Raw genomic sequence first — 22,836 nt, forward strand, 5'->3', positions numbered from 1 at the left:
GCATAAAAAAAGCGAGTGCTTGAAATAATTGTACTTCAGGAGCAAGTTGCTTGTTTCTCCCCAGACGAACTATTTTTTTATACACATTTCTGAGTAAAAAAGTGTTTTGGTTTAAAGCACTTCTCTTTTACAGCACATTTACCAAAATAGTGAGATAATAATGTGCAGCTAGATTCAAGCCACACCACATTTATCACCTCTAAACACTTCAACATACAAACAAGGCTCAAATATAATATAGAAAGAAAATGTAACAAATTCAACATCTGCAATACGCTTGGAGTAAAAAATTTTACAAAAATAGCAAATCAAATAAATTATTCCTCCAACATTTCTCTCTTTTCTTGAAATATGAAATCCCCTAAAAAATAAATCAAGAACAAATAAAACAAATTCATGTTCTGCTATATATGAACTCACTGCCTCATAACAATAACGATGCATAAAGTGGGTCCTCAAAAGGTTAAGATAATAATGTCACTTTTACAAGGCATGGAAGGGAAGCTGCACAAAAATTTAAAGCAATAAATATTCAACTGATGGGCCAAATTACCGAGGACGAAAGGTATGTCCAATGCATTCTAGCAATGTCCATCTTTTTTCAGTAGTGTTAAAAGCCCAAACATCATCAAAAATTTGCATTGGACCCCCCCTGCCTCCGATCACATAGAGAATATTTTCCACTGCTGTAGAAGTATGACCAACACGAGGTGATGGAGATCCAATAGCATCAACTTCCTTCAAGTGTCCAGATTGTGTATCAAGCAACAAAGTATAATTTCTTCGTGCATGATTACCAATACCACCAAACCCGCCAAAGATGATAACTTCTTTAACTCCGTTATTGATTAAAGGATTTGCTGAATGACCCCATAGGAAAAGCTTTTCAATAGGTTCACCAAGAATCGTCAATGAAACAACGGAAAGAGATAATCTGTGCATTCCTGGCATCTCTGTTTATCAATTTCAACTCAATCTATAAAAAAGGAAATGATTTTTGCTAAATCAGACAAAATCAGCATGCTAAAAACATTATTATAATAAATAATCAATATGGCTTCCCAACATTCTCAATAAGAAAATCAAACAATCCAACGAGTTAATCAAGTGAAAAAAAAAAGATAGCATTCATAATTATATGATGACATGAAACCATTACCAAATCATTATTTAACATAAATTTGTGCTGCAAATATCAAAATTCAACTTCTCATTACCTTCGTCATGAAGCAACACCACACACACACCCACAAACACACACTATTAGGCTACAAATTTTCATTTCTATTTGTTAAGAGAGTCCAAGTCAATTAAAAAAGTAACCCCAAACAAGCTTAAGGCTTCTTATAAACCTAACTTAATGCTTAAAGCCTTCCATGACGTACCTTGAAAGGTGCATAAAGCATTCCATGACGTAAACCGAGTGAATCTGAATAGTAAGTACCTAAAATAACATAAATAGGTTACAACCATGCCAAAATCTCTAAGATCATGCCACTTCTTCAACTCTTAGCGACAAGCAGTGTATATACAGGACAACAACTAGGTCATTGCAAGGACATATTTTAGTTGATGTTATTAACCTTCATAATCTTACCTTTAACTACAACTTTGGAAAACCACTTCTCAGCCTCTCACTAGTTCTTGCCCCCATTTTTATCAAAACCAACCATAGTTTTCTATTTCCTTTCATTAAGTTCCTTGCAGGCCCTTCCGATTAAAATATAATTGATTTATAAGAGTTAATTAAGCCATAATTGATCTATTTTACTTTTCGTAATTAATCAATTAAATTTTATGCTGCTATATTTGGTAATATTTTACTCATATTTTAATAAGGAGAGATCAAGACATGATTCTCTATTAACTGCCTTGTATCATAATTTTCCTCAATGTATATCCATATATTAGGTTATTATTATGATCAGTTAATAAAAAATTCTCCCCAATGCCCTAAAACTACATTTTTTTCCCCTTCCATTAGCCATTTAGATCGTTTGTCTCATAGAAGCCTGATCATTAAGCTCATTCCTTTTGCAGAATTCACAAAGGAATTCAAAAGCAAATTCGTCTAGCAGAGAGCCCATGGGCTTGTTCCCCACTAGTGAGTGTCTTGTCGAAGAGAGTTGTTGGGCACGATTCCCTAGCAAAGGCACAATTTCATCCAATTCTTGAGGTCACCATCATGCCTCTATTAATCTCCAAGTTTTAGACCGCATTGTACTCTTAAATTCGTAGATTCTCCTCTTAATCTCCGAGTTTCTTCTTTTTCAAAGTCCTAAAAGACTGCTACAATCAGCACAAAAGAACTAAAAAAAATTGGCGGCAGTAAGCATCAATTTAGGGTTTTGGGTTTATTGCCTTGCCGGTCAAAAGTTTAAGTTTTCTCCTTTTGTTGATAGTTTTCACAATTGAGTTTAGTAATCGTGATGTGTAAGGAAAAGTTCTTAGTAATAATATTTATTCTCCCTAATGCCCTAAAACTAGATGGTGTCAGAGCCATCGTGCTCTCTTTTCAGAGAGATATTTTTACTTCCATTAGCCATTGAGGTCATCTGTCTCATAGAAGAATTGGTGTGGCTTCAGTTGCAGATAAGATTAGAGAGAGTCATCTTAGATCATTGTATTTCAATCAATAATCATTAATTCTGACAATAAATAGAGTGTTGCTAGTCCTGAAAAAACACATTTAAAAAAACAAAAAACAGCTCACATTATGCAAGCATCCAAAAAAGTGTTATATAAATAACTCAATATGGTATTTTATCCCATACTTTTCCTTTTGAATGGATATCGAGATTCATCATCACATACATTCCCTTTAGAATGCATAAAAAATTAAGCTAAGTTTTTACGAAATGTGACAGAGTAAAGAAACATGCATCCTAATTGAAAGTATAGGGATGACAATTAAAGAAAATTTAAGCACACCTTTCATAGGTTTATGCTCATCTTTCATAATGGAAAGAAGTACAAGAATCGGAAAAAGTGGGAAAATAGAACAGAACATGGATGAAAACATAAAGATTCGCTCAGATTTCAAATTGCAGATTTGTTCAAGGAAATAAAAAATTTCGCAAAATAGCAAAAATAAAAGCTCTCTGTTCTGTTCAACACTGATATTGTCAACCCCACATTTAGAGCACACAACTACTATCTATAAATAAAGATAAAGCTGCAAGAGCGGTAGACATTTGGATAGCTCCAAATGCCCTCAAATTTTATAAAAGACACTGAATCTTGCATTCCATAAAATAAAATAAAATAGAAAACAAAAAAAGTGCTTCTGATCTCACACACACCCGAGGTGGCTTATAATCTCAATCCACCGGATTCGTAGAGTTTAAATAAATATAAATTTTTGGCCTGACCTTCTACAACAATCCTAAAATTTGTGAACAAGAGCTTTCCACCTATAGCAATCCAATAACTTGTAGAAATCAACTATCAAGTCTGACTGACCCTAAAAGGCTTGATCTGAATCTGACCCAAACGTTAAACAAGTCAGAAAATCAAATCAAACCCGACACCCACCTTCAAACTGACTAACCTAAGCCCGGCCTATGTAAACCATTTAACATAAAACAACTTTTTGAGTCAGGATTTGGTCGATTTTGAGTTGATGGTTCAATTTTGGGTCAAATTCAGGTTGACAAGTCAACCCGAATCCGATCTTAAAAATTAAACGGGTTAAGATTATAGACCTAAACTCAATCGTAAAAATAAACAAGTCAACTCGAACCTGAATTTTTTGAGTTCGAGTTTGGGTTGATTTGACCTATCATTAACATCTGCTCTCCACTTACAAAAATCTAGCAATCATAGACAATAGCTTTCCTTCTACAACAAATAACATTCTATGGATAGAGTATTTCATTTATGCTATGGAATTAATTCTAAACTCTAGAATTGAAGAGTAGTTTTTCAATGTGTTTCATTTCGAGATAGTTGTTTCTCTGTCTATTTATGTATAGCTCTTCAGAAATTATTACTATAAATTATAAAAGTTGTTCTTATGAAGCCTTTATGTACTTAAAATTCGTTATTTATCATTATCACAATTTAAATCATCATCATCATCATCATCATTTGAATTCTTTTTGTTTTCATTATGAAGCCTTTATGTACTTAAAATTCGTTATTTATTATTATCACAATTTAAATTATTATTATTATTATTATTATTATGATGATGATGATTATTATCACAATTTACATGTATAAATATATCATCATCATTATTATGATGATTATTATTATGTACTTAAAATTCATCATCATCATTTTTTTTAAAAGACCATGTATTACAATCATATCATAAGATAAACTATTTTTTTTCAGGAAACAATACATGTATAAATATATGAATCATATTCAATAACATACAAATCCCTCCAGTTTGGGCCACACCTCATGCAAGCCCATGATTTAAAAATCCCCCACAATGAAGCATAAAATTTAGTCAAACTTCATATTTGATTGTTAGTTAACAATACCATCAATTGAACGTAAAAAAGACAAATAACCATTACGTTCATCTATATTTCCCCTTTCTGCTTCTTCTAGTGCAGTCATTGCCCCTCAACTCTTGCTCTTAATGCAGGCTATTCTAACAATCTCTAGCAAATTCAACTCCAAGGGAATTCTCTATACTCAAATGTTGCTTCTAAATCAAATGATGTTGGACAAAGGACCACTCCAACCACCTCCAACTTTCATATTCTTCTTTCTCTTCTTCTCTGAACCAGCATGAACTTCTTGGAAAATAAAAATAGCTCCATGAGAGCATTCCATAAGAATCACAAGACCTCTCCCGCTATCGCCAAATCCAATATTTTTCATCTTCAACTCCGATGTAAGCAGGCAAAGCAACTTCATCTCTTTGAAAAATAACCTAAAATCAGAAAAAGAGAAAAATCCTTGGAGATAAAAGTACTTTGGATATAAAAATTAAGTTTACTCAAACCTCGGTTAAGAAAATTGTTAATGACTGCTTTGAAAGACTGCCTTCCAATGAAAAAAACTACTTTCAAGACCAAAAACCAAATTAGGGATCATAGGGAAATCTCAAAAGAAGCTAGAGATCAAAGTTGATGGTATTTAGAATCATGGACAAGTTCAAGTGTAACCCAAACTTGAAGAGCCAAAATGATATTCACACATAATGCAAATTGGTTGAGTATGGTCTAAAGAAGCAATAAAGAATGTATCAGCTACCGCTTAAAAATCTCAGCTAAGAAATTTATGCCATGGCTCTGTATGCTTTACCAAAGCAATCCAAATATCAACAAGTCATAGGTAGTTTAAGATTCATGAAGATTAGAAGTGTTAAAAGAAATATGATTAAACATTAAGACATAAGCAAGGTCGGTGTCGAATTAAATCTAAGCCAAATGAAAATTATTAAATAATTTGGCTAATCATTAGTTTTGATTGGTTTAAGTTGATTTGAATTGGCATTTTTATGCAAGTTAACATTGCCATACGGGCTGTTGTTTTAGTTAAATCTGAAGCTATTGCATCAATATAAACAGTTAGGCTGTCATAGCTTAGGGTTGGAGAGTAATGACCTCAGTTTTTATGTTATTATAAATGCCATAAACTATTTATCGATTTCTGATGAGAAAAACCTCACTTGACATGAGTTTTTATAAAAAAAAAAGTATTCCTTTCTACTTCTTGAATCATGATGGATTTGTAACAAAATAAGACCAAGAAGTGGTTTGCAAATCTATTAGTATGAGATGCATAAACTTTCTGCATCTTTTCCTTCTTTCTTAAATAACCTTGTTTCTTATCTTTTAAAATGTTGAAGATCAGACAGCAAACAAGGAGACAACTCCTTGACGATTTTGAGGCACCAAAAAAACAAACAAACTAGTATATGATTTTAACATATTAATTTACTTTATTAAGAGGTATTAAGGAGACTAATTCTCATTGGGAAACAGAAACCAAATGATTTCATGCTTTCCAAAGATCCATAAGTGTAACTTCTAACAATTGAATAGGAAGAGGGTTTAATGATACCAGCTAAGAAAAAAAAGTGTTTAGGGTTTAGGGTTTAGGGTTTAGGGTTTAGGGCATGAGCAATATCATGTATTAGAATGGCATGAGCCAAATCACTCATATCAAATCAAAGGCTCAAACAACATCTGATTGCAAACAAACTGCTTGTAAGCTTTACTTCAAAAAGAGAATTCAGTAACAAATGAGCAGCAATAGAGAGAATCATCCACACATACTTTAAAAGCCAATTGTTCTTTTTTTTTCTTTTGGTTTGGTTAAGCGCACTTTAAAGTACAATAAACTATCATGTTAACCAATAGGTTACAACTTTCTTTTTTTTTTTTTTTTTTTTTTTTTTTTTTTACCTTCTGTTGTCCTTATCAAGAGAGAAGAGATCTAGAATAAGCTTCATTGCATAAGAACTAGAAACGAGCTTGTTTGCATTACTTGCACTTTCATCGACCTTATTGATTTGAGTACTTGTGCTCTGTCCATCATATGGGTTGGTCAATTAATAAAAAAATATTTTTTGTGTATCATCATGGTAGATTCATATTATTTGCTACAATCCTAAAATTCCCTCATCACTCGAACATCTTTAGAATTTCCCCAATCATGGGCACCGGTTACATTCATACCACTACTATTCTTTTAGTCAAAAAATGAGATACTCGACAAATTTATTTCTTTGCTATTGACATCACTTTCGAATTGATCCATTTAGAAGTAAACTATGAGTTTGGATTGATCCATACAGTAGTACTAAACCATCCAAATAGAGTTCATATTTCACATGAAACTGATTAATTCAGCAGTAAAGGATTTATTTATTTTGAAATAGAAGCACAAAATTAGTGACTATTGCAGAAGAGACGACATAATCCACTATATGCTTAACCTTATTGCCACTAACTTAATCGTTCACTTATTAACATTTTTTATAAAATATTTGAATTACATTACGAAACCCTACAACTAATTTAGGAATTATTGCAAGAAGATTACCTTTATTTTCAACAGAATTCAAAACATTATGTCGGTTAGGAGACTGCAACTGCTCACGTTCAGCTTGTAATTTCTTGGATACCACGTTCCTCTGGTTAGCTTCGAAATCAAGTAAATTTCTTTCACCAGCTACTCGGGCTTGAGTCTTTTCAGAAGAGTGGATTAGCGTCTTTGCTGAACCAGGAAGAACCTACATGTTTATAGCAGTCCATAGTAATAGCAGCATATCAATTAAGTTTAACAAGAAAATATATCAAAATAAAGAAATAATGACAAAAAGATCTTTGAATAAGCTGATTTTAAGAGAAAAAAATATCATAACATGTTAATTGGCACATATTAGTATTAAATACTGTAAAGAATCTGGTGACATCAACTATTACTATGATAATTCACAGTAAGAAAAAGTAGAAGTAACAGTTTGTGACTAGTGGAGCACTGAATTAGCCTATGACTATATAAAGTACTTTATCAACTTAAAACCTAGTGCATTGATTTCAATAAGATTTCGATAAAGAATGTAAGATGTTCTCTCTCAAAAATATCCACCTAGTTGCACTTTACTATGCCATCGCAATTTGTTTATTTAAAATCTAAGCCAAGGTTAATATTCCGCTAGAAGGAAATATTGTCCAAAGATGATAGCTGGACATTCCTTTACTTAATGTACCGTCTCTTTAAACAGATATGATGAGCACGTATGTAGATGCAAAAAAACTTCACTACTAACAAAATCCTCCCCATAAACTCAGCAGAAATTCTGAATTAATAAAGTCTAGTAGCAGTTCTGAAATAGAAGATATAAACCCAAATACAAAAAGAATTTCGTTGGAGCAATTCAGTATCTAGAAGGAACAACAATACAAGGAAAGAAGGTACGGCATGAAACAAGAAACAATATCCAGATTGTTGAATTAATCTTGACAGGGAAATATATTAAGCGCCTTGGAAAACAATGCGTGATATGAAATTCTAGGGATCATACAAAGGAACTTAAAGTGCATCATCGTGATTCGTGAATAGTTCTACTCCAATAAACTTGAGAGTTTGTGGCATGAAAGAAATCATTTAACATATAATTTCTAAGAAAAGTAGTGGGGTCATGCATGTAACACTGGAGGGGATACAACTTCCATAAGAAGATTCCTACACAAAAACACACAAGCTGCACGAATAAAACTCAAGATCATTTCAAATCTTCAGAAGAACATAAGATTCCTAGAGTAGTAAAATCCACTAAGAAAGAAAATATTTGATTTTAAAGTAACTGGACCTAGTTAGTAAAGCAACGAGGAAGAAAATGAAAACTTATAGTGAAACATACCTTATCTTGTAAAACATGAAAGAAACTATCTGTTCTCCTTCTATTGGCCTCCATCTTCTCATTGGCAATCCCAGTCAAATACCGAACATACTCTGGTGATACCATTATCAGGCCAACCTGACCTAAAGGCACCTCCAATCGTATAGAGCAACGTATGGAAACCATAACACGCTTATGCATACTTGTAATACCTATAAATATGGTGCATAAATCACAACCCTCAGTCATTTAAAAGCAAGTTATCTCTAACTTTAATTTAGAAAATACATGAATGTATGTACAAGACTCGGGGAGAAAAATAAAACTAACACTAAATACTGTTGCAATGAGAAAATCAAACAAAACAGAGACAGGATGAACAAAAAGACTACCCATTTACATATAAGATATTTTTTACAATAATCAAGCAGAAATAAAATACTAACGCATGGTGCTTTAATAAAATGAACCTTAAGTATTCAGATGAGAGATATTTATAAATTTAACATCCTAAAACAATTCCAATACTGCTTCAAAGTATTGAAAGAAAAACACTTTCAGTATAATCCACATTAAGAACAGCATGAACCGAAAAGGGTAGTTGATGTCAAACTCCAACCATCCATTTCTACTATTTTGGTTCCTTCCGTGATTTTGTTGGTTCTAAAAAAAAGTTGTTATTTAAGCCCTTCAGTTATCAGTAACATGTGCCTTGTGTTTTTTCTCCAAATCTCTTTATGATATTTCCCTTTGCTGCAATTCAACTCTGTGGTTCGTGACTTGCAGTTCTTGCCATTTTTGTGGAACAATATTTTTCACCTGCGATTTCAATTCACAGTAGTTTTCTCTGTACAGGTTGATTACTAAATATGATTTCTGATATTTTTTATTATAACTATGAGAGGCTTTCTGATTGTACAAATGAGACATAAAGGAATGGAAAAATAATTCTAATTGATTTTTATTTTGATTGAACAAATTTTTGATTTGATATAATTTATTCTAGCCTTCTGAAATTTCAGAGAAGTTATCTGCAAATGCTGACAAAAAATTTAAATCTTCTATGTGGTGATCCTTATCTTTTCACATTCTTTTCCTCTAATTTTAGTAATTGATTTGATTGCGTAATTTGGAGCAACAAGGTTTTGTGGAATTTTCAATAGAACATGTAACTTTCATGCTATCATTTTTATGTAAAATTTATATTATACATTTTTTTAATTATCATTTATGTGAACTTTTTAAGCCAGTTTAGGGCTATGCATCGTGCACTCGGGGCTAATTTTTTCAAGCTTTCATGCGAGATGATAGACCCAAAAATATATTTTAAATTAAATTATCAAATTATTAAGTTTTAATCTATTATAATAACTTTCTAATTTATTTATAAAAAGTAAATAAGTATCATTTTTGACTGTTAACCTCATAAGAAACATTGAATCCCTAAGCATAACTCACCTCATCTCCAATGCGTCCCATCTATCATCAGGTCTCTACCAGCTTTGCTAATTACCTTGATTGTATTGGTTTCCCTCACAGACTCATTGCTTGTCTCGATGTCATATTTTGTTTAGTTTTATGTTTATATAATTGTGTCAATTAGATTATGGAGCTATAATATGAATAATGTGATTACAAACTTTGGACATTGAAATTCATATAGTTTTTATTTATATTTGATTTTTTATCATACTATTCATTTTATAAATATTAAAAATATATATTCTTGAACTTATGCTATGTGCCTCGAGACTTGTGCCCTATCCTTGTGACAAGTAAAGCCCATCCTCTTACACCTTTTTCTTTTAAAATATTGACAAATAATTGTCAAAATTGATATTTTATGAACTAAGAATTTGAACTTGTACGCATAATATTGTTCATCTCATTCTAAATTTTCATTGTAAATCCTAAATGTGAATTGAAAGATTCTTTAAATATTACTTACAGGATGTCAAATTCCTAAAGTGTTGAATTTAATAAAACAAATTAGGGCATTATCAATTTTGTTGGTAAAGAATTGATATTAAATCAACATGGTTTGAAATGAACAATAAACTTCAAGAACAATTTGTCATTCAATAAATATAAGAACAATTACATAATCAATTTAAGAATTATAAACAAGTTAATTATGATATATTAGAATATTATAATGGCTTACAAGTCTTAAACCAACAGTTATTTCCAGCAATACTATAATATTATCATTACCTTCTTCATCAAAGATCGTAACAAGAAATTAAGGAGCAACAATTCAGCAATAATATTACACGGAACTTTATATCAAGCTCTAGTTATTGAAGAATATTACAAGTATTCTCTAATTAGAACTACATCAACCATGCCTAACATTTCAAAAGAAAATTCATTCGCATCTTCTCTAAAGCATAAAAAATCTACTGTTAATGTAAAACTATATTGGATAAGAAAATTTTCAATATATGGAGAGTGATATATGTTAACTTGGGCGTTCCATAAATCACTGTATTTGTTTCTCAATCTCATTATCTAATGCTGCTCACACCAACCCCAACCATCCATAAGAACCAGCATATGTCTATCTATGCTACTTGCTCAAGCACTACAGTCTATCCTCTCTGTGGATCCTGAAAAATTCACTCCAAGCTCTTCTGAGAAAGTTTTACTCCGAGTCAATTTTTTAGAAAGCATATTATATTTTAGATAAAACATTATGCAGAGATTTAATCCTCATTTTGTAAGGCATTTATGATCTGGTTTTAGATTTCCCATAGAAGCAAACGCTTATATTTAGTTACTTCTCTCAACGACAAAAGAAAACTTCTAATTATCTTTAGTAATTAGGCGCTAAAGGCTTGGCGTATGCTAAACACAATTTGAATCAACTTAAGAAATTTATCGTTTTTGGTATAGAGCGGATGATGGGATAAATGATGAAAAACTCAATCAAGATATCATGATTCTATCATTTTTGGTTACCGTGTTAAAGGGGATAGTCAAATCAATCTAATTGAAGAATCCTTGTCAATAGTCATTGTCTGTCATCCAAAAAAATCCTTATAAACTTGAGGTGAATGTTAGTCTAATTACTCAATTTTAAGTCAACTTTAGCTAATAGAAAACTTTGTTTCCTATCAAATGTAGTCCATAAATCACCAACAAGGGATTTTGAGCTTGGAGAACTTGTGGGATGAGACCATGACAGTAATTTAAAGGTAGCATATTGCAACAAGACACCATATCAAAGAGCCTCATTCATAATAATACCTTTTGTGTTATCATTAGATGACAGAATCACACAGTCAAAGGATACAATTCATATCCTTACAAATGCAGATCATTGATAAGATTATAAAGGTATGACGGAAATAACATTTGACCATTTGTGAACTTAAATTAATCTTTAAATTTATTACATTTGACATGTTATTGCAAATATAAAGAACAAAATTGCTCTTAGCATTAAGCAACAAATTTCACGCGAATTTTTTGAACTTGTACTTTCCTAATTTTTTTTGTGCTTTTTTATCTTGATTAAAGTCTAAAATAAGTTGCATGATGAATTAAAGGAATTTAGAAAATAGGACCGTATCTGGTTGAGATCTTTCTATTAATGTGGCAGCCATCAAGACATTTGAATAACTTTATTTTGTTGTTTTAAATATTATCTACTCTGCTTGATAGCTTGTAAAGAATTGGATCTTCAATGCACAAATGATTCTCAAAGAATTTGAATGTCTTATCTTTAAAACGCATAAGATTATTTGTCATGAAGTTTATTGCAGACATATTATATTTATTTTAGTGTATGAAGCATTCTAATCATTCACTTGAACATTAATGCATTTATCAAATCCCATCTATAATTATATATATATATATATATATAGACATACTTCTTTAAAATTTTATCAAAATCTCTTTTTTTATTATCAGCACACTTATCAATGTGCTTGCATGAATTTGAATGTCCAAACTTAATTATTTGTGTGACTGCATCATCATAGAAACACACAGATAGCTCTTCTTTTAAAGTTTGATATTTGATCTATCTGCATGTGTGCACCCGCTTTAGATCTGATGATAATACTTACACATTAAATTCCATTGAGTGTTTTAAGCATAATAGTTGTCTTTAAAATGACTTTTAGGGTATGTTTGGAGCAGTTGTAACTATTTGAAGAAGTTGCGGTGGCTATTTCAATTTTATTTTATTTAAAAAAAGTCAGATTGCGGCTTTCTGGCAGCCACCACACTTTAACAACTCAGGTTGAAAAAAACAGTTTTCTATCCCAGGAATTTATAAAAAATAGCAAAAAAACAGTTCCTCAAACAGAACTGTGGTAGCGGCTGAAAAGCAAAGCAAGCAGAAAGCTGCCCCAAACAAACCCTTAAATTTGGAGTAGTTTATTTGTACAACGCAGTAGAAAAACACCTAATACGTTGTTTGGTTTGCACGGTGCGGCAGTTTATCCAGAAATGCACCCATAAATGTGGGCCACGAACTCGACACTACGGTCCTCGCTTTTTTCGCGCCTATTACCCCACTGCCCCATGTTTTTGGTCTGCGATTTGTTCTCCTCTCTCACATCTTTGCCCTTGGTATTTCCTCCTCTCTTGCGGTGGGAAAACAGTCGATTCGGCAGCCCTTTGTTAGTTCCCCTTGCTCTTTGTTGTCCTCTAATTTCTTCTACCCTCTCTTTGTCGTTATGCCCTTCGCACTTTGTGGTTTGTGCTTTAATGCCATGTGTGGCTTGCTCTTTGCGGTTTTTGACTTTGTTCTATGGAGAAATTGATTAATTTCTAGCTTTAAGGAAGGGGAAACACCCTATTGCATTTCTTTTTTCTATGAAATTTAGAGGTTTTTAGTCTTTATGGTTTCGGCTCTTTGTTCTTTGTGGGTTTTGGTTCAATGATGATTCTAACTTGCTTCTGCGGTTTGTGGCTTTGCTCGGTGGAGAAATTGAAGTTATCATTAAAACGGTGCACTGCTTCATAGTTTAACTACATGGATCACAATTTCTTTTGCTTATAGATCAATTGGCATGTTTTTCTTTCTCCAACTTTTATTTTAGCTATCAATGGTTATTCAATGGTCATTCATATATCAAGTGCATTTTTTCTTGTGAGATTCAGAGGTTGCCCAAAGGGTTTGCTCTCTATCTCAAATGGGTTGCTATTGGTAGTTTGTAGCTATTGTGTATGATTAATTGTTCATGGTGCTTTGTGGCCACTGTGTATGATGGGTTGTTATTGGTAGTTTGCGGCCTCCGGGTATGCCCAATAAATTATGTTGTTTTGCTGCTCCATCTCTCGGTTGGATAGTGTGTTGGTTGTAGTGTGTTGGTTGTGATGATGTGGTGGTAGTATATTGTTGATGATGCGGTAGTGTGTTAATGGTAAATAAGTGAAAGTGTTGGTGGTGATATTTGTGAGGTGATGGTGATGCGGTGGTGGTGGTATGTTGGTGGTGTGTGTGGAGGTAGTGGTGATTTGGTGGTGATAGTGGTAGTGTATTGGTTGTGATGACGTGGTGGTGTGTTGATGGTAATTGTGTGGTGGTGATGGTGCTAATTGTATGGTGGTGGTGGTGGTGGTGGTGGTGGGGTGGTGATAGTATGTGTGGTAATAGTGGTGGGGTGATGGTTGTAGTGGTGGTGGTGGTGGTGTTTTCGTTGTGATGATGTGGCGATGAGTTGATAGATTTCAGATGTTTCTTTTTAGTTATATTTCTAGTTGTGGGATTTTAAATAGTATTTTTTTGGTTTTCATGAGAAATTTTTATTGTCTGCAACAGATTTATGTTATTTAGTTCTTTTCATGCTAGCAGTCGTGATGGATAAGATAAAAGAAATCAGTTCTTCTGTCATGTGGGATAAAAAAGTGAAGCTAATATTTGTAAATCTCTGTCTCAAAGAGGTGAAACTGGGAAATAGACCAACCACCAATTTTAACAACGAAGGATGGGAGAATATTATAAAAAAATTCAAAGAAAGCACCGGAAGAAAGTATGATAGAATGCAATTGAAAAATAAATATGATCAGCTAAAAAAGGACTGGAAAATATGGAAAGAGTTAAAGCAAGTATCCTTGGGCTTGGACTGGGATCCAATAAAACGAACCATCGATGCTTCGGAAGAATGGTGGACCGAAAGATTGGATGTGAGAATTTATAAAATGCCCAGTCCTTCAACTTTTTTATGTCAATTTCAATTAAATCAGCATATTAAATATCAATTGATGTGTAGGTCATGTCCACGGCTAAAAAGTTCAAGTTAAGTGGCAATGACCCTGAGCTTAAAGAAAATTTTGATCATATGCTTGGTGGAGTCATGGCCACGAGTGATAATGCATGGGCACCAAGCGAGAGAGGGCATGTTGATGGAGTTGAGCATGTATATGTTGAGCAAACTACTGAATCCAATAAAGGCTCCAACCTCAACTAAAGTTGGATGGTTGTTTCAAATGTCTAAGAGTTGAGAAAAAAAAAAAGTGTGTAGTTTTTATTAGAAGTCAGATTTCACAATTAGTAGCTTCATGCACCAAAGAGGCTAGCACATCACATGCAACTTTTATTCCATAGTTATAAAAATTCTCGAAGAAACTTCAGAAATTTATGAAGACATGTTGTTTTACTTGTTTTCTATGAAGTTGTTAGAAGACCCGATGAGAAGAAATTTTTTTTGTCGGTAACACCTGACTGTATGGTTAATTATTTACGATATTTTCATGACAATCGGGATGCTTTAATTTTTATTTTATTTGTTGGACATCAAAGGTTTGATTGATATACGGACATTATCTACGCTACTTGTTGGACATTATTTAAGCTATGTTGAATTTTATTTTATTTTTATTTATTTTATTTTATTTTTTGGACATCTTTACCAGCAAAAAAATCTTTCATTGCTTTTGGAATTTTCGTTGTCAATGTTTTTGTTTATACAACACTTGTTATTTATATATGTTAGTTGTATAAACAATGAATAATATGGATAGAGAAAGATGGAAAAGAAAATTATACCTGCATTATGCTTAATGTATGAGTATTATAATTCATATATTGCTCGCTCTCCTTGTATGACATTCACGTACATAAACGGGGCAGTTACTTGTAGATCACCCCACAAGATTTAACATATACCTTATGCACAACCCATATTTATTGATCTACTAGAACAACTGCACAGAAATTATGGACTTCAAGACTCCTCTAGGATAACTTAAAGAGAAGTGTTAGTTATAACCCTCTATATTTTATCACAAAATAAGTCTATGAGAGGAGGGGTGGAGCAATTTCAACACTCATCGGAAACAATTAATATATATTTTTCAGTTAGGTAAATGCATTTCAAATTCAACATCATGGCAAAGTTAATTGTTGTTTTAATAGTTTTATTTTTAATTTTAATTGTTGTGTTACTCACTGTTTAGTGAGATTTCAGTTTTTATCCTGTAATGCTAGAATTGGATTTCTGTTAACATGTATGAAATATGTCACCATGACTGATTCTGTTATAAACAATACAATAATATAAGGGTAGAAATGACTTTTTATCATAAACAGCTGTTCCACAACTGCATAAAATAAATAAACTCACAGCTTTTGCGTAGCAGCTTTCTGGCACAGTTGTTCCGCAACAACTTCCTAATAAGTTGTAGCTGCCCCAAGCAGACCCTTAATGAGGCAACCCCACAAGGAAGGTCAATAGATTCAAGCTCATTCAATTTCATCTCATTCACGACCTATTCTAAAAGTTTCGAGTAGGAAATTTTGGATGAAGTAAAAATACTTCGCTCATAACTTAAAAAGGAGTTTTCAAGCCATTTGTAAGTTTTGTGCTAGTTATATTTGGGGGTAATTATATTCTTCAAAGCAATATGCAACATGTTTAAATGTTCAATTTATACCCTCATGTCGATAAATTTGCAAGCTCATTTTAACTACATCTTTTAATTCAATAAGTCATTTTTGTTCTTTCCAAATGATATTCTGATAAAATTTTGATGGCCTAAACCCTCTAACATCATCCTTGTGTAGAAGAGTCTATATAGTGTGTTGAGCATTCTCACAGTACTTAAAAATACGTCAATAGATATCATTTAGAGCATCACAGTTGAGGGTCTTCAAACCTACTACAAAAGAAAATGTGCATAGGGCTTCATGCATCTACAGAAGAAAATATTCGCTAGGAACAAATTTCTTGCTGCTCGGGACAATGTGCATGGTTCTTCAGCTCTCGTTTAAAAAAGCATGCATAGGTCTTCGATGTGTACACAAGAATGTTGCTAATGTTTTGAGTTAATCCATTCAAAATATACCATCACATTCATTTCCTTCTACCATTAGTTGCTTGAGTTAATCCATTCAAACATTTGAGGCCCTAAACATGTCTTTACTAATCTAGCATTCCATTATTTGTCACTTATATTGCTGATAATTCACATATTATTTGAATTTGTGTGACACCAGTCAAAAATTTTGCATATGTGCAAGACTTGTTATTAAGATATTAAACTTCACTTAGGAGTTGTTTAATTTTTTTAACATGAGTTTGTTGGATGCATCTGGCAAGTAGATGTAGTTTAAGGGATCTTTGTATAACACCTATAAATAGGCCCTTAAACTCAATAATGATTCAATTAAAAGAGAATTTATGAAATCATAATATCTTACTTTGATAAATGGTTTGTTTTGTGCATCTCTTTCATCGCCCATTCCAATTAACTTTCTCTCTCATGAAACATAAGTTCTCTCTTAGTTAAAATGCATCCTCTCTCTCTCCATCAAGAATCTCAACATGGTACACCGACCAATCAATTTTGATCACCATATCTGCATCCTAACAACCTAATTTAAATCATAACATACGATCCTCCAATTTAAATCCTCTCAATTGAACCACCTCTCTCTCTCTCTCTAAATTTATACATATTTTCTCTGTATTTGCAATCTCTCAGCATTTCAATTAATCACCATCTAATCTCTCTTTATCCAAAACCTCATCCCTCTAACCAAATGCATGTTCTCTCACAATCTACAGCCTCTCAATATTTCATTTTATCACCATCCCAACTCTCTCTACCCAAGACCTTCTCCTACCACCCCCTGAAAAGACTATAACAAGAATAGACCCATTTCTTATAATGGTAGCCCTATCTCCAGAAAACCGTAGACCTACAAAACCATCTAATTCTTTCTACCATTTTTCCTTTAAAACTCTAACCTTAATTATATTTCCCAAACCCAAATGTAATCTAACTTCAAAACATTATCACAACTTATCATACATCTCTACGATCACATAAAAAGAATATTCCTATGGATTTCTCACTATCACAACCACACTATACTTCTAATATCAAGAAGAATTGTGGCAAATCATCAATCTCGACTTCCACAATGCAGTAAGTTGGTGTCAAAACTAAATCAAAAAAGTAGCCATTTAGTTGTCTTTTTAGATTGTTCATCAAAAACGGCACCATCCAAAAATATTCAAATTCCAATCAAAATTTTCCATAATATTGCAACAAGAAGATCAAAGGTCACTAACATCAAAGGGTGATTGACTGCATTTTACAGAAGGTATAGTTATAGTTTTTGCTTGAATATGTTATTGATTTTCTTGCTAATAAGATCACCAACTTTGTTTTCAACGTTAGATAATTACTACTTTACTGAGGTGCATTCAACCTTCTATTTTCATGTAGTTGTATCTTCTAATGAAGTTACATCATCCCCAAATTTCTTGTTAGTTCCTTTGTTACCATCAATCGCAACAACAACTAAAATAGAGAATAAATATTACAATTAGTCATTATGGACCCTTATGGCAAACAAAAATGGACAATTTGATGGTTTATCATCCACCATCAAAATATTCTTTGATAACACAAGAAGAATTCTAATGAATTGCTTCTTGTCTTTTGAGTGAGCAAAATAATCATAGTTATTGAAAGATGAGTTCTTCCTACCCCAAGAGAAGTGATGGAGATCATCCACCAGCTTCTATAACATCATCACATTGGCATCACTACTACACTTGAAGCTAAGCCTTAGTCATTTGATGTCTCTCTCTAATCTTTATTTGATTAGGTGAATAATAAATTATGAGAATTTATTTATTTCAGGAAATTTCAAGAATTCTAAGAATTTTATTTTATTTGTTCATAATTACTTGAATTTTGAACTTTTTGAAATTAGTTGCATAAGTATGGCAAGTAACTAAAGCCTACGAGGCATATTGAAGCCTATAAATAGTACGTATGTGTTTTGTTTGGATAAAAAAAAAATCAAATTGAACTAAAATTTATTTGTTTAGCTTGGTTCCATTGTAAAAACATCATTTCGTTATAATTTTAGATTTCTTTGTTTTTTTTATTAGTTTCATTTTTTCTTATGTAAAACCAATTAAATCAAACAGTAAATTATACTAATTTTTCAAATATTAAATTAACAAAGTTTGTAAAAAAACATGCAAAAAAAGATCAACATATATATTATTTATTTCATAAGAAAAAATATAAATTTAAGCATAACTTATTTAATATTTTTCTTAATCCATGTTACTTAAACTATTTTTTTATGGAATAAAATTAGAGCCGTATAATGCACTTTATTAAAAAAAATGTTACTTAAACTAAAGATAATTAGGCACATTATTAATGTTATTATATTTAGGTTCATCCAAAACAAAATTAAACTAACCAAACTAAAGTTCGTTAATATTTAGTTCGGTTTTGAAAAAAAAATGGTCTGTTTGTTTTTTTAACAATCAAGAAAAATTGTTTTGGGTTTAAGTTGTAAGCCGGACCAAACAAACCAACTAAATACACACCCCTAATAATTTGTCTTTAAAACTCAGGAAAAACTTAGTTAAATAAGAATTTTTAGATCATAATTTTTTTAATTTGCCTAATGCTTTGCAGTACATATACCTCTGTCTATCTTTAGATTTTCCTCCTTTCTCTCTCTTAAATTTTTGCCAGGGCGCCTACCAATCAATTCCAATCCGCAAATCATTTTCCTAGTTCAAATCATAACCTGCAACCACCAAGTTTTTTCCTAGCACAATCTCTACTCTTTTCTCTCATACCTGCCTTATTTACCTCTCCTAATGTACTCATGCAACCGATTGTCTTTCTCTTTTCTATTACAAGTTAATTTTAGCTGATCAAAAACCTCTATCTCTCTTCAAACCAGCTCTCTCCAACTCAACACCCATTCTCTCTCCAGCAAGAACCACCCCCCCACTCCACTCTCTCTCTAGAAAACAGTATAAAAAAAAAGAATATCATCGCTTTTCCTATAATAACTCATTTATCAAACCGTAAACCTTTTTTACAAACACTGGGCCAGGTCATCCACATAACCATCATCATCAACAGAACAAGATACCCGTTGATTGCTCACCTCCATAACCACACCACAATTCTAGTCTCAAGACGAATTGCACTCCTCCATTTCCACACGGAGTACACTTCCATTCAAACTAGCCCCATTATTCAATTCATCCTTAAAAACAAGAATTCACGCTAAGTTGCTGATGGCCAGGAGATAAGGATCAACTTACAGAAATCACGAGAAAAAAAAAACAAAATAATAAAATGTAAGTTTCCATCTTTTTAGCTCACCGGATTCCCTGAAGCCACAGGCGATTGCAGTTGCAACGAGCTCTTGGGCTGCCATAACGTCCTTACATTCCACTGCAACAATAAGAGGCTCAAACCTGAAAACCAAGTTACCGCCTTCGGCTCCTTCCATCTCCACTGCACTCCGCGCTGCTGGTGATTTGAATAGAAGGTCGACCACGGCCTCCGGATCCGCAGGTTCGTGCGAGACAAAAATCCATCCGCCGCCTCCAGCCTTCTTCTTACTCCTCCTAGGGTTTATTTTATCATCGTCAGGGTTTGGTTTAAGGCTCTCTCCAGGTTGGCGGAGGATAGAGATTCGGCCGGAGCAGGAGCTGGTTGTGAAGAAGGAAGAGTGGAGATTGATCACATCCAGAAAAGGGGCGATGGGAGCATCGATACTTCCCTTCGGAGATTTGTCCGGCAACGGCGCCGCCAAGGAGGATAGGGTTTTAGCTTTACGCAGTTCGAAGTCCATGGCCAGAAGCCAGCGACCCTAGGCTGAGCGTAGGTCGAGCGGGTCGCATTGCTTGGATTATCCATCTGGATCCGATTTTTTAACTACCATTCAAGGGGCACAATCACATAATTGGTAGTCCTTGTTTTGTGTTTCATCTCATGCCCTAAATTTTGTTTATTAGTACTGTTTATAGTTTTTGAAGTAGAGGAATAATTCGGGTCAATTGTGTGATAGTAAAGTACCGTTTAAATTGAAAGGAAAATTTTATGAGATGGTGATGAGAACTACAATGCTCTATGGCGTTGAATGTTGGCCTTTAAAAGAGAAGTATAAAACTAAATTAAGTGTTGTCGAGATGAGAATGATTATGTGTATGAGTGAATTTACACTTAGAGACAAAATGCGAAATGAATATATTTGTGCTAGGGTCGGTGTAACTCCAGTGACGAATAAAATTAGAGAAAGTCATCTTAAATGATTTGATCACATTAAACGTCGATCATCCGATGATCTGATTAAAAAAGTAGATGTTTAAGAATCGACTTATGGTAAGAAACACAGAGGTAGGCCTGGGAATACTTGGGCATACTGTATAAAAAAGTGATCTTAATTTGTTAGAATTAAAAAAAAAATACATGAATCTAAATAGGACGCAGGGGAGAACAGAAATTCATGTAGCTGACCCGACTTAGTGGGATAAAGGTATTGTTGTTGTTGTTGTCGTAGTTATAGTTTTCAAATTTTATTCAAATTTACTTTTGATCATTTATATTCTTTATGTATTGACATAATCTTAAAATACTAGTTGTGCAAAGTAATATTTTTAAAGAATATTAAACCTTATGTGGTTGTCATTTAAGCAACAAATAATGTATTTCGTCCGCTTTTTCCTCCTCCGTTTTTTCCTCTCCATTCTAACTTTTCTTTTTCCTTGTCATTACTTTTGTTCTAAACCCTCTAAAGTGTATTCTAAACGAAGTACATCAACACTCAATTATCTCTCCCAATTCATCTGTAAGACATCTTCATAAGGGTCCTAGTGTGATCTTATTTCTAGTAAATATTCATTTAGCTCTAAGTGAGTTTGTTATTCACACTCTTATTATCAAAGTTAGTATAGTCAATAAAAGCTATATATTATATATTATTTTTTAAGTTTTCAAAAGTATAATGTTAAATTTTAAATCAGGCTATTATGTTTGATAATTAATATATGAATTTGCACACCCAAAAAAGCTTACACATCAAGTCAGATCTGCCAACTCAAGGAGAAAGTCAGTGGGTCATTTCCTTGCAGGTTGAGTCATACCCACTAACCTAAAAAGTTAATTTGTGAATCACTTCTAATTTAATAATATGTTTGTTCATTAACTTGATTACTAGCACATCTAATTGCTCAAATATTGAGTGCATTGTAGTAACATTTAAGCTTCACAAGACGTTACAGCTCTACATGTGTCATAAGATACGCCCATGTATCATGTCTCGTAATGTATTTTTAAATTCCTATTTCTGTATGTATTTAATTGAGATATTTCTTCACATATGTCAATAGGAGTCATAAGATGATCATCAAATGATATAGGACAGAGACTATATTAATAATAATATGAGCACAGTCTCATTTCTCTCTACTTTCTCTAACCCTCTATTGTAAACCCTTTATCTTTTTCTTTGTCTCAAGCACTCTTGATTATGTGAAGCATCTATCGAATAAATATAAAGCAGACATTCTTTTATTTTACAATGAGTGTGGACATGCCACAAAATAGAGGAGACATTGATCATAGTGACAAACAAGTTTCTATAAACATATAGATGACAACAAATGGTTCATAACTCAACAACTCGTTGAAGTTAAGAACAAGGTGGCATGAATGATAAGAGTAGTGATAGAACATCTTCTTATGATGGCTTATTAGATGGGATTGCCCACTTAATCATCTAGTTTTGCTCTAAAGAAGAGACAAATTGAACTCCTTAGAGCCTTACTTTTGTCTCCAATAGAAGGGAATGATGATGATAAGACTTACTATCCAAAAAATGAGGCCTCCACCTCTTACTAGAGAAAATAAAACAATGCAGAGGTGAAGAGGATGCTCAATTCAAGAATGTTTTCTCCAAAAAAGAAACTTGAATGTTAATATGCTTGCAAAATTTGAAAGCTTATCATTGGATTTGTATCATGGTAATATGGATCATTTGTACCATATCAAGACATTTTATGCATCAATATATCTACTCATATGAAAATGTTATTTTTTATTCGTCACTTTGAAAAAGTCCATCTGAGGTAGTTCACTCGCCTGCCTTAAGAGTGATAATCCCCTTTGTCAAATTAAGCAGACATTCCTGACACAGTTTTCAAGAGCCCATAAATTGTTGAAGAACTTGCAAGCACAATTAAGGATGTGACACAAGCCATGCAAGTTCTTAAGGAACTTTA

At 32.8% G+C, this 22,836-nt stretch overlaps 1 protein-coding gene across 2 annotated transcripts in view; it reads right to left on the reverse strand.

The window, feature by feature from the left end:
* LOC110020203 (tRNA wybutosine-synthesizing protein 2/3/4) overlaps positions 1-20,493 on the reverse strand; it is a 49,649-nt gene extending 29,156 nt beyond the window's left edge. The window contains exons 1-4 of one of the 2 annotated variants that reach the window (XM_020718218.1): positions 19,934-20,493; positions 8,339-8,529; positions 7,015-7,204; positions 554-944 (exon numbers count right to left, since the gene is read on the reverse strand). In XM_020718218.1, coding sequence (XP_020573877.1) covers positions 554-944; positions 7,015-7,204; positions 8,339-8,529; positions 19,934-20,408 — 1,247 coding nt within the window. In that variant the 5' untranslated portion in view covers positions 20,409-20,493. Of the gene's footprint in view, positions 1-553; positions 954-7,014; positions 7,205-8,338; positions 8,530-19,933 lie in introns of both variants that reach the window. The other variant, XM_020718217.1, reaches the window with a different exon arrangement.
* Positions 20,494-22,836: the final 2,343 nt, after the last annotated feature.

Source organism: Phalaenopsis equestris, unplaced genomic scaffold (genome assembly GCF_001263595.1).
Source record: "Phalaenopsis equestris unplaced genomic scaffold, ASM126359v1 Scaffold000094, whole genome shotgun sequence".
NCBI lineage: Eukaryota > Viridiplantae > Streptophyta > Magnoliopsida > Asparagales > Orchidaceae > Phalaenopsis > Phalaenopsis equestris.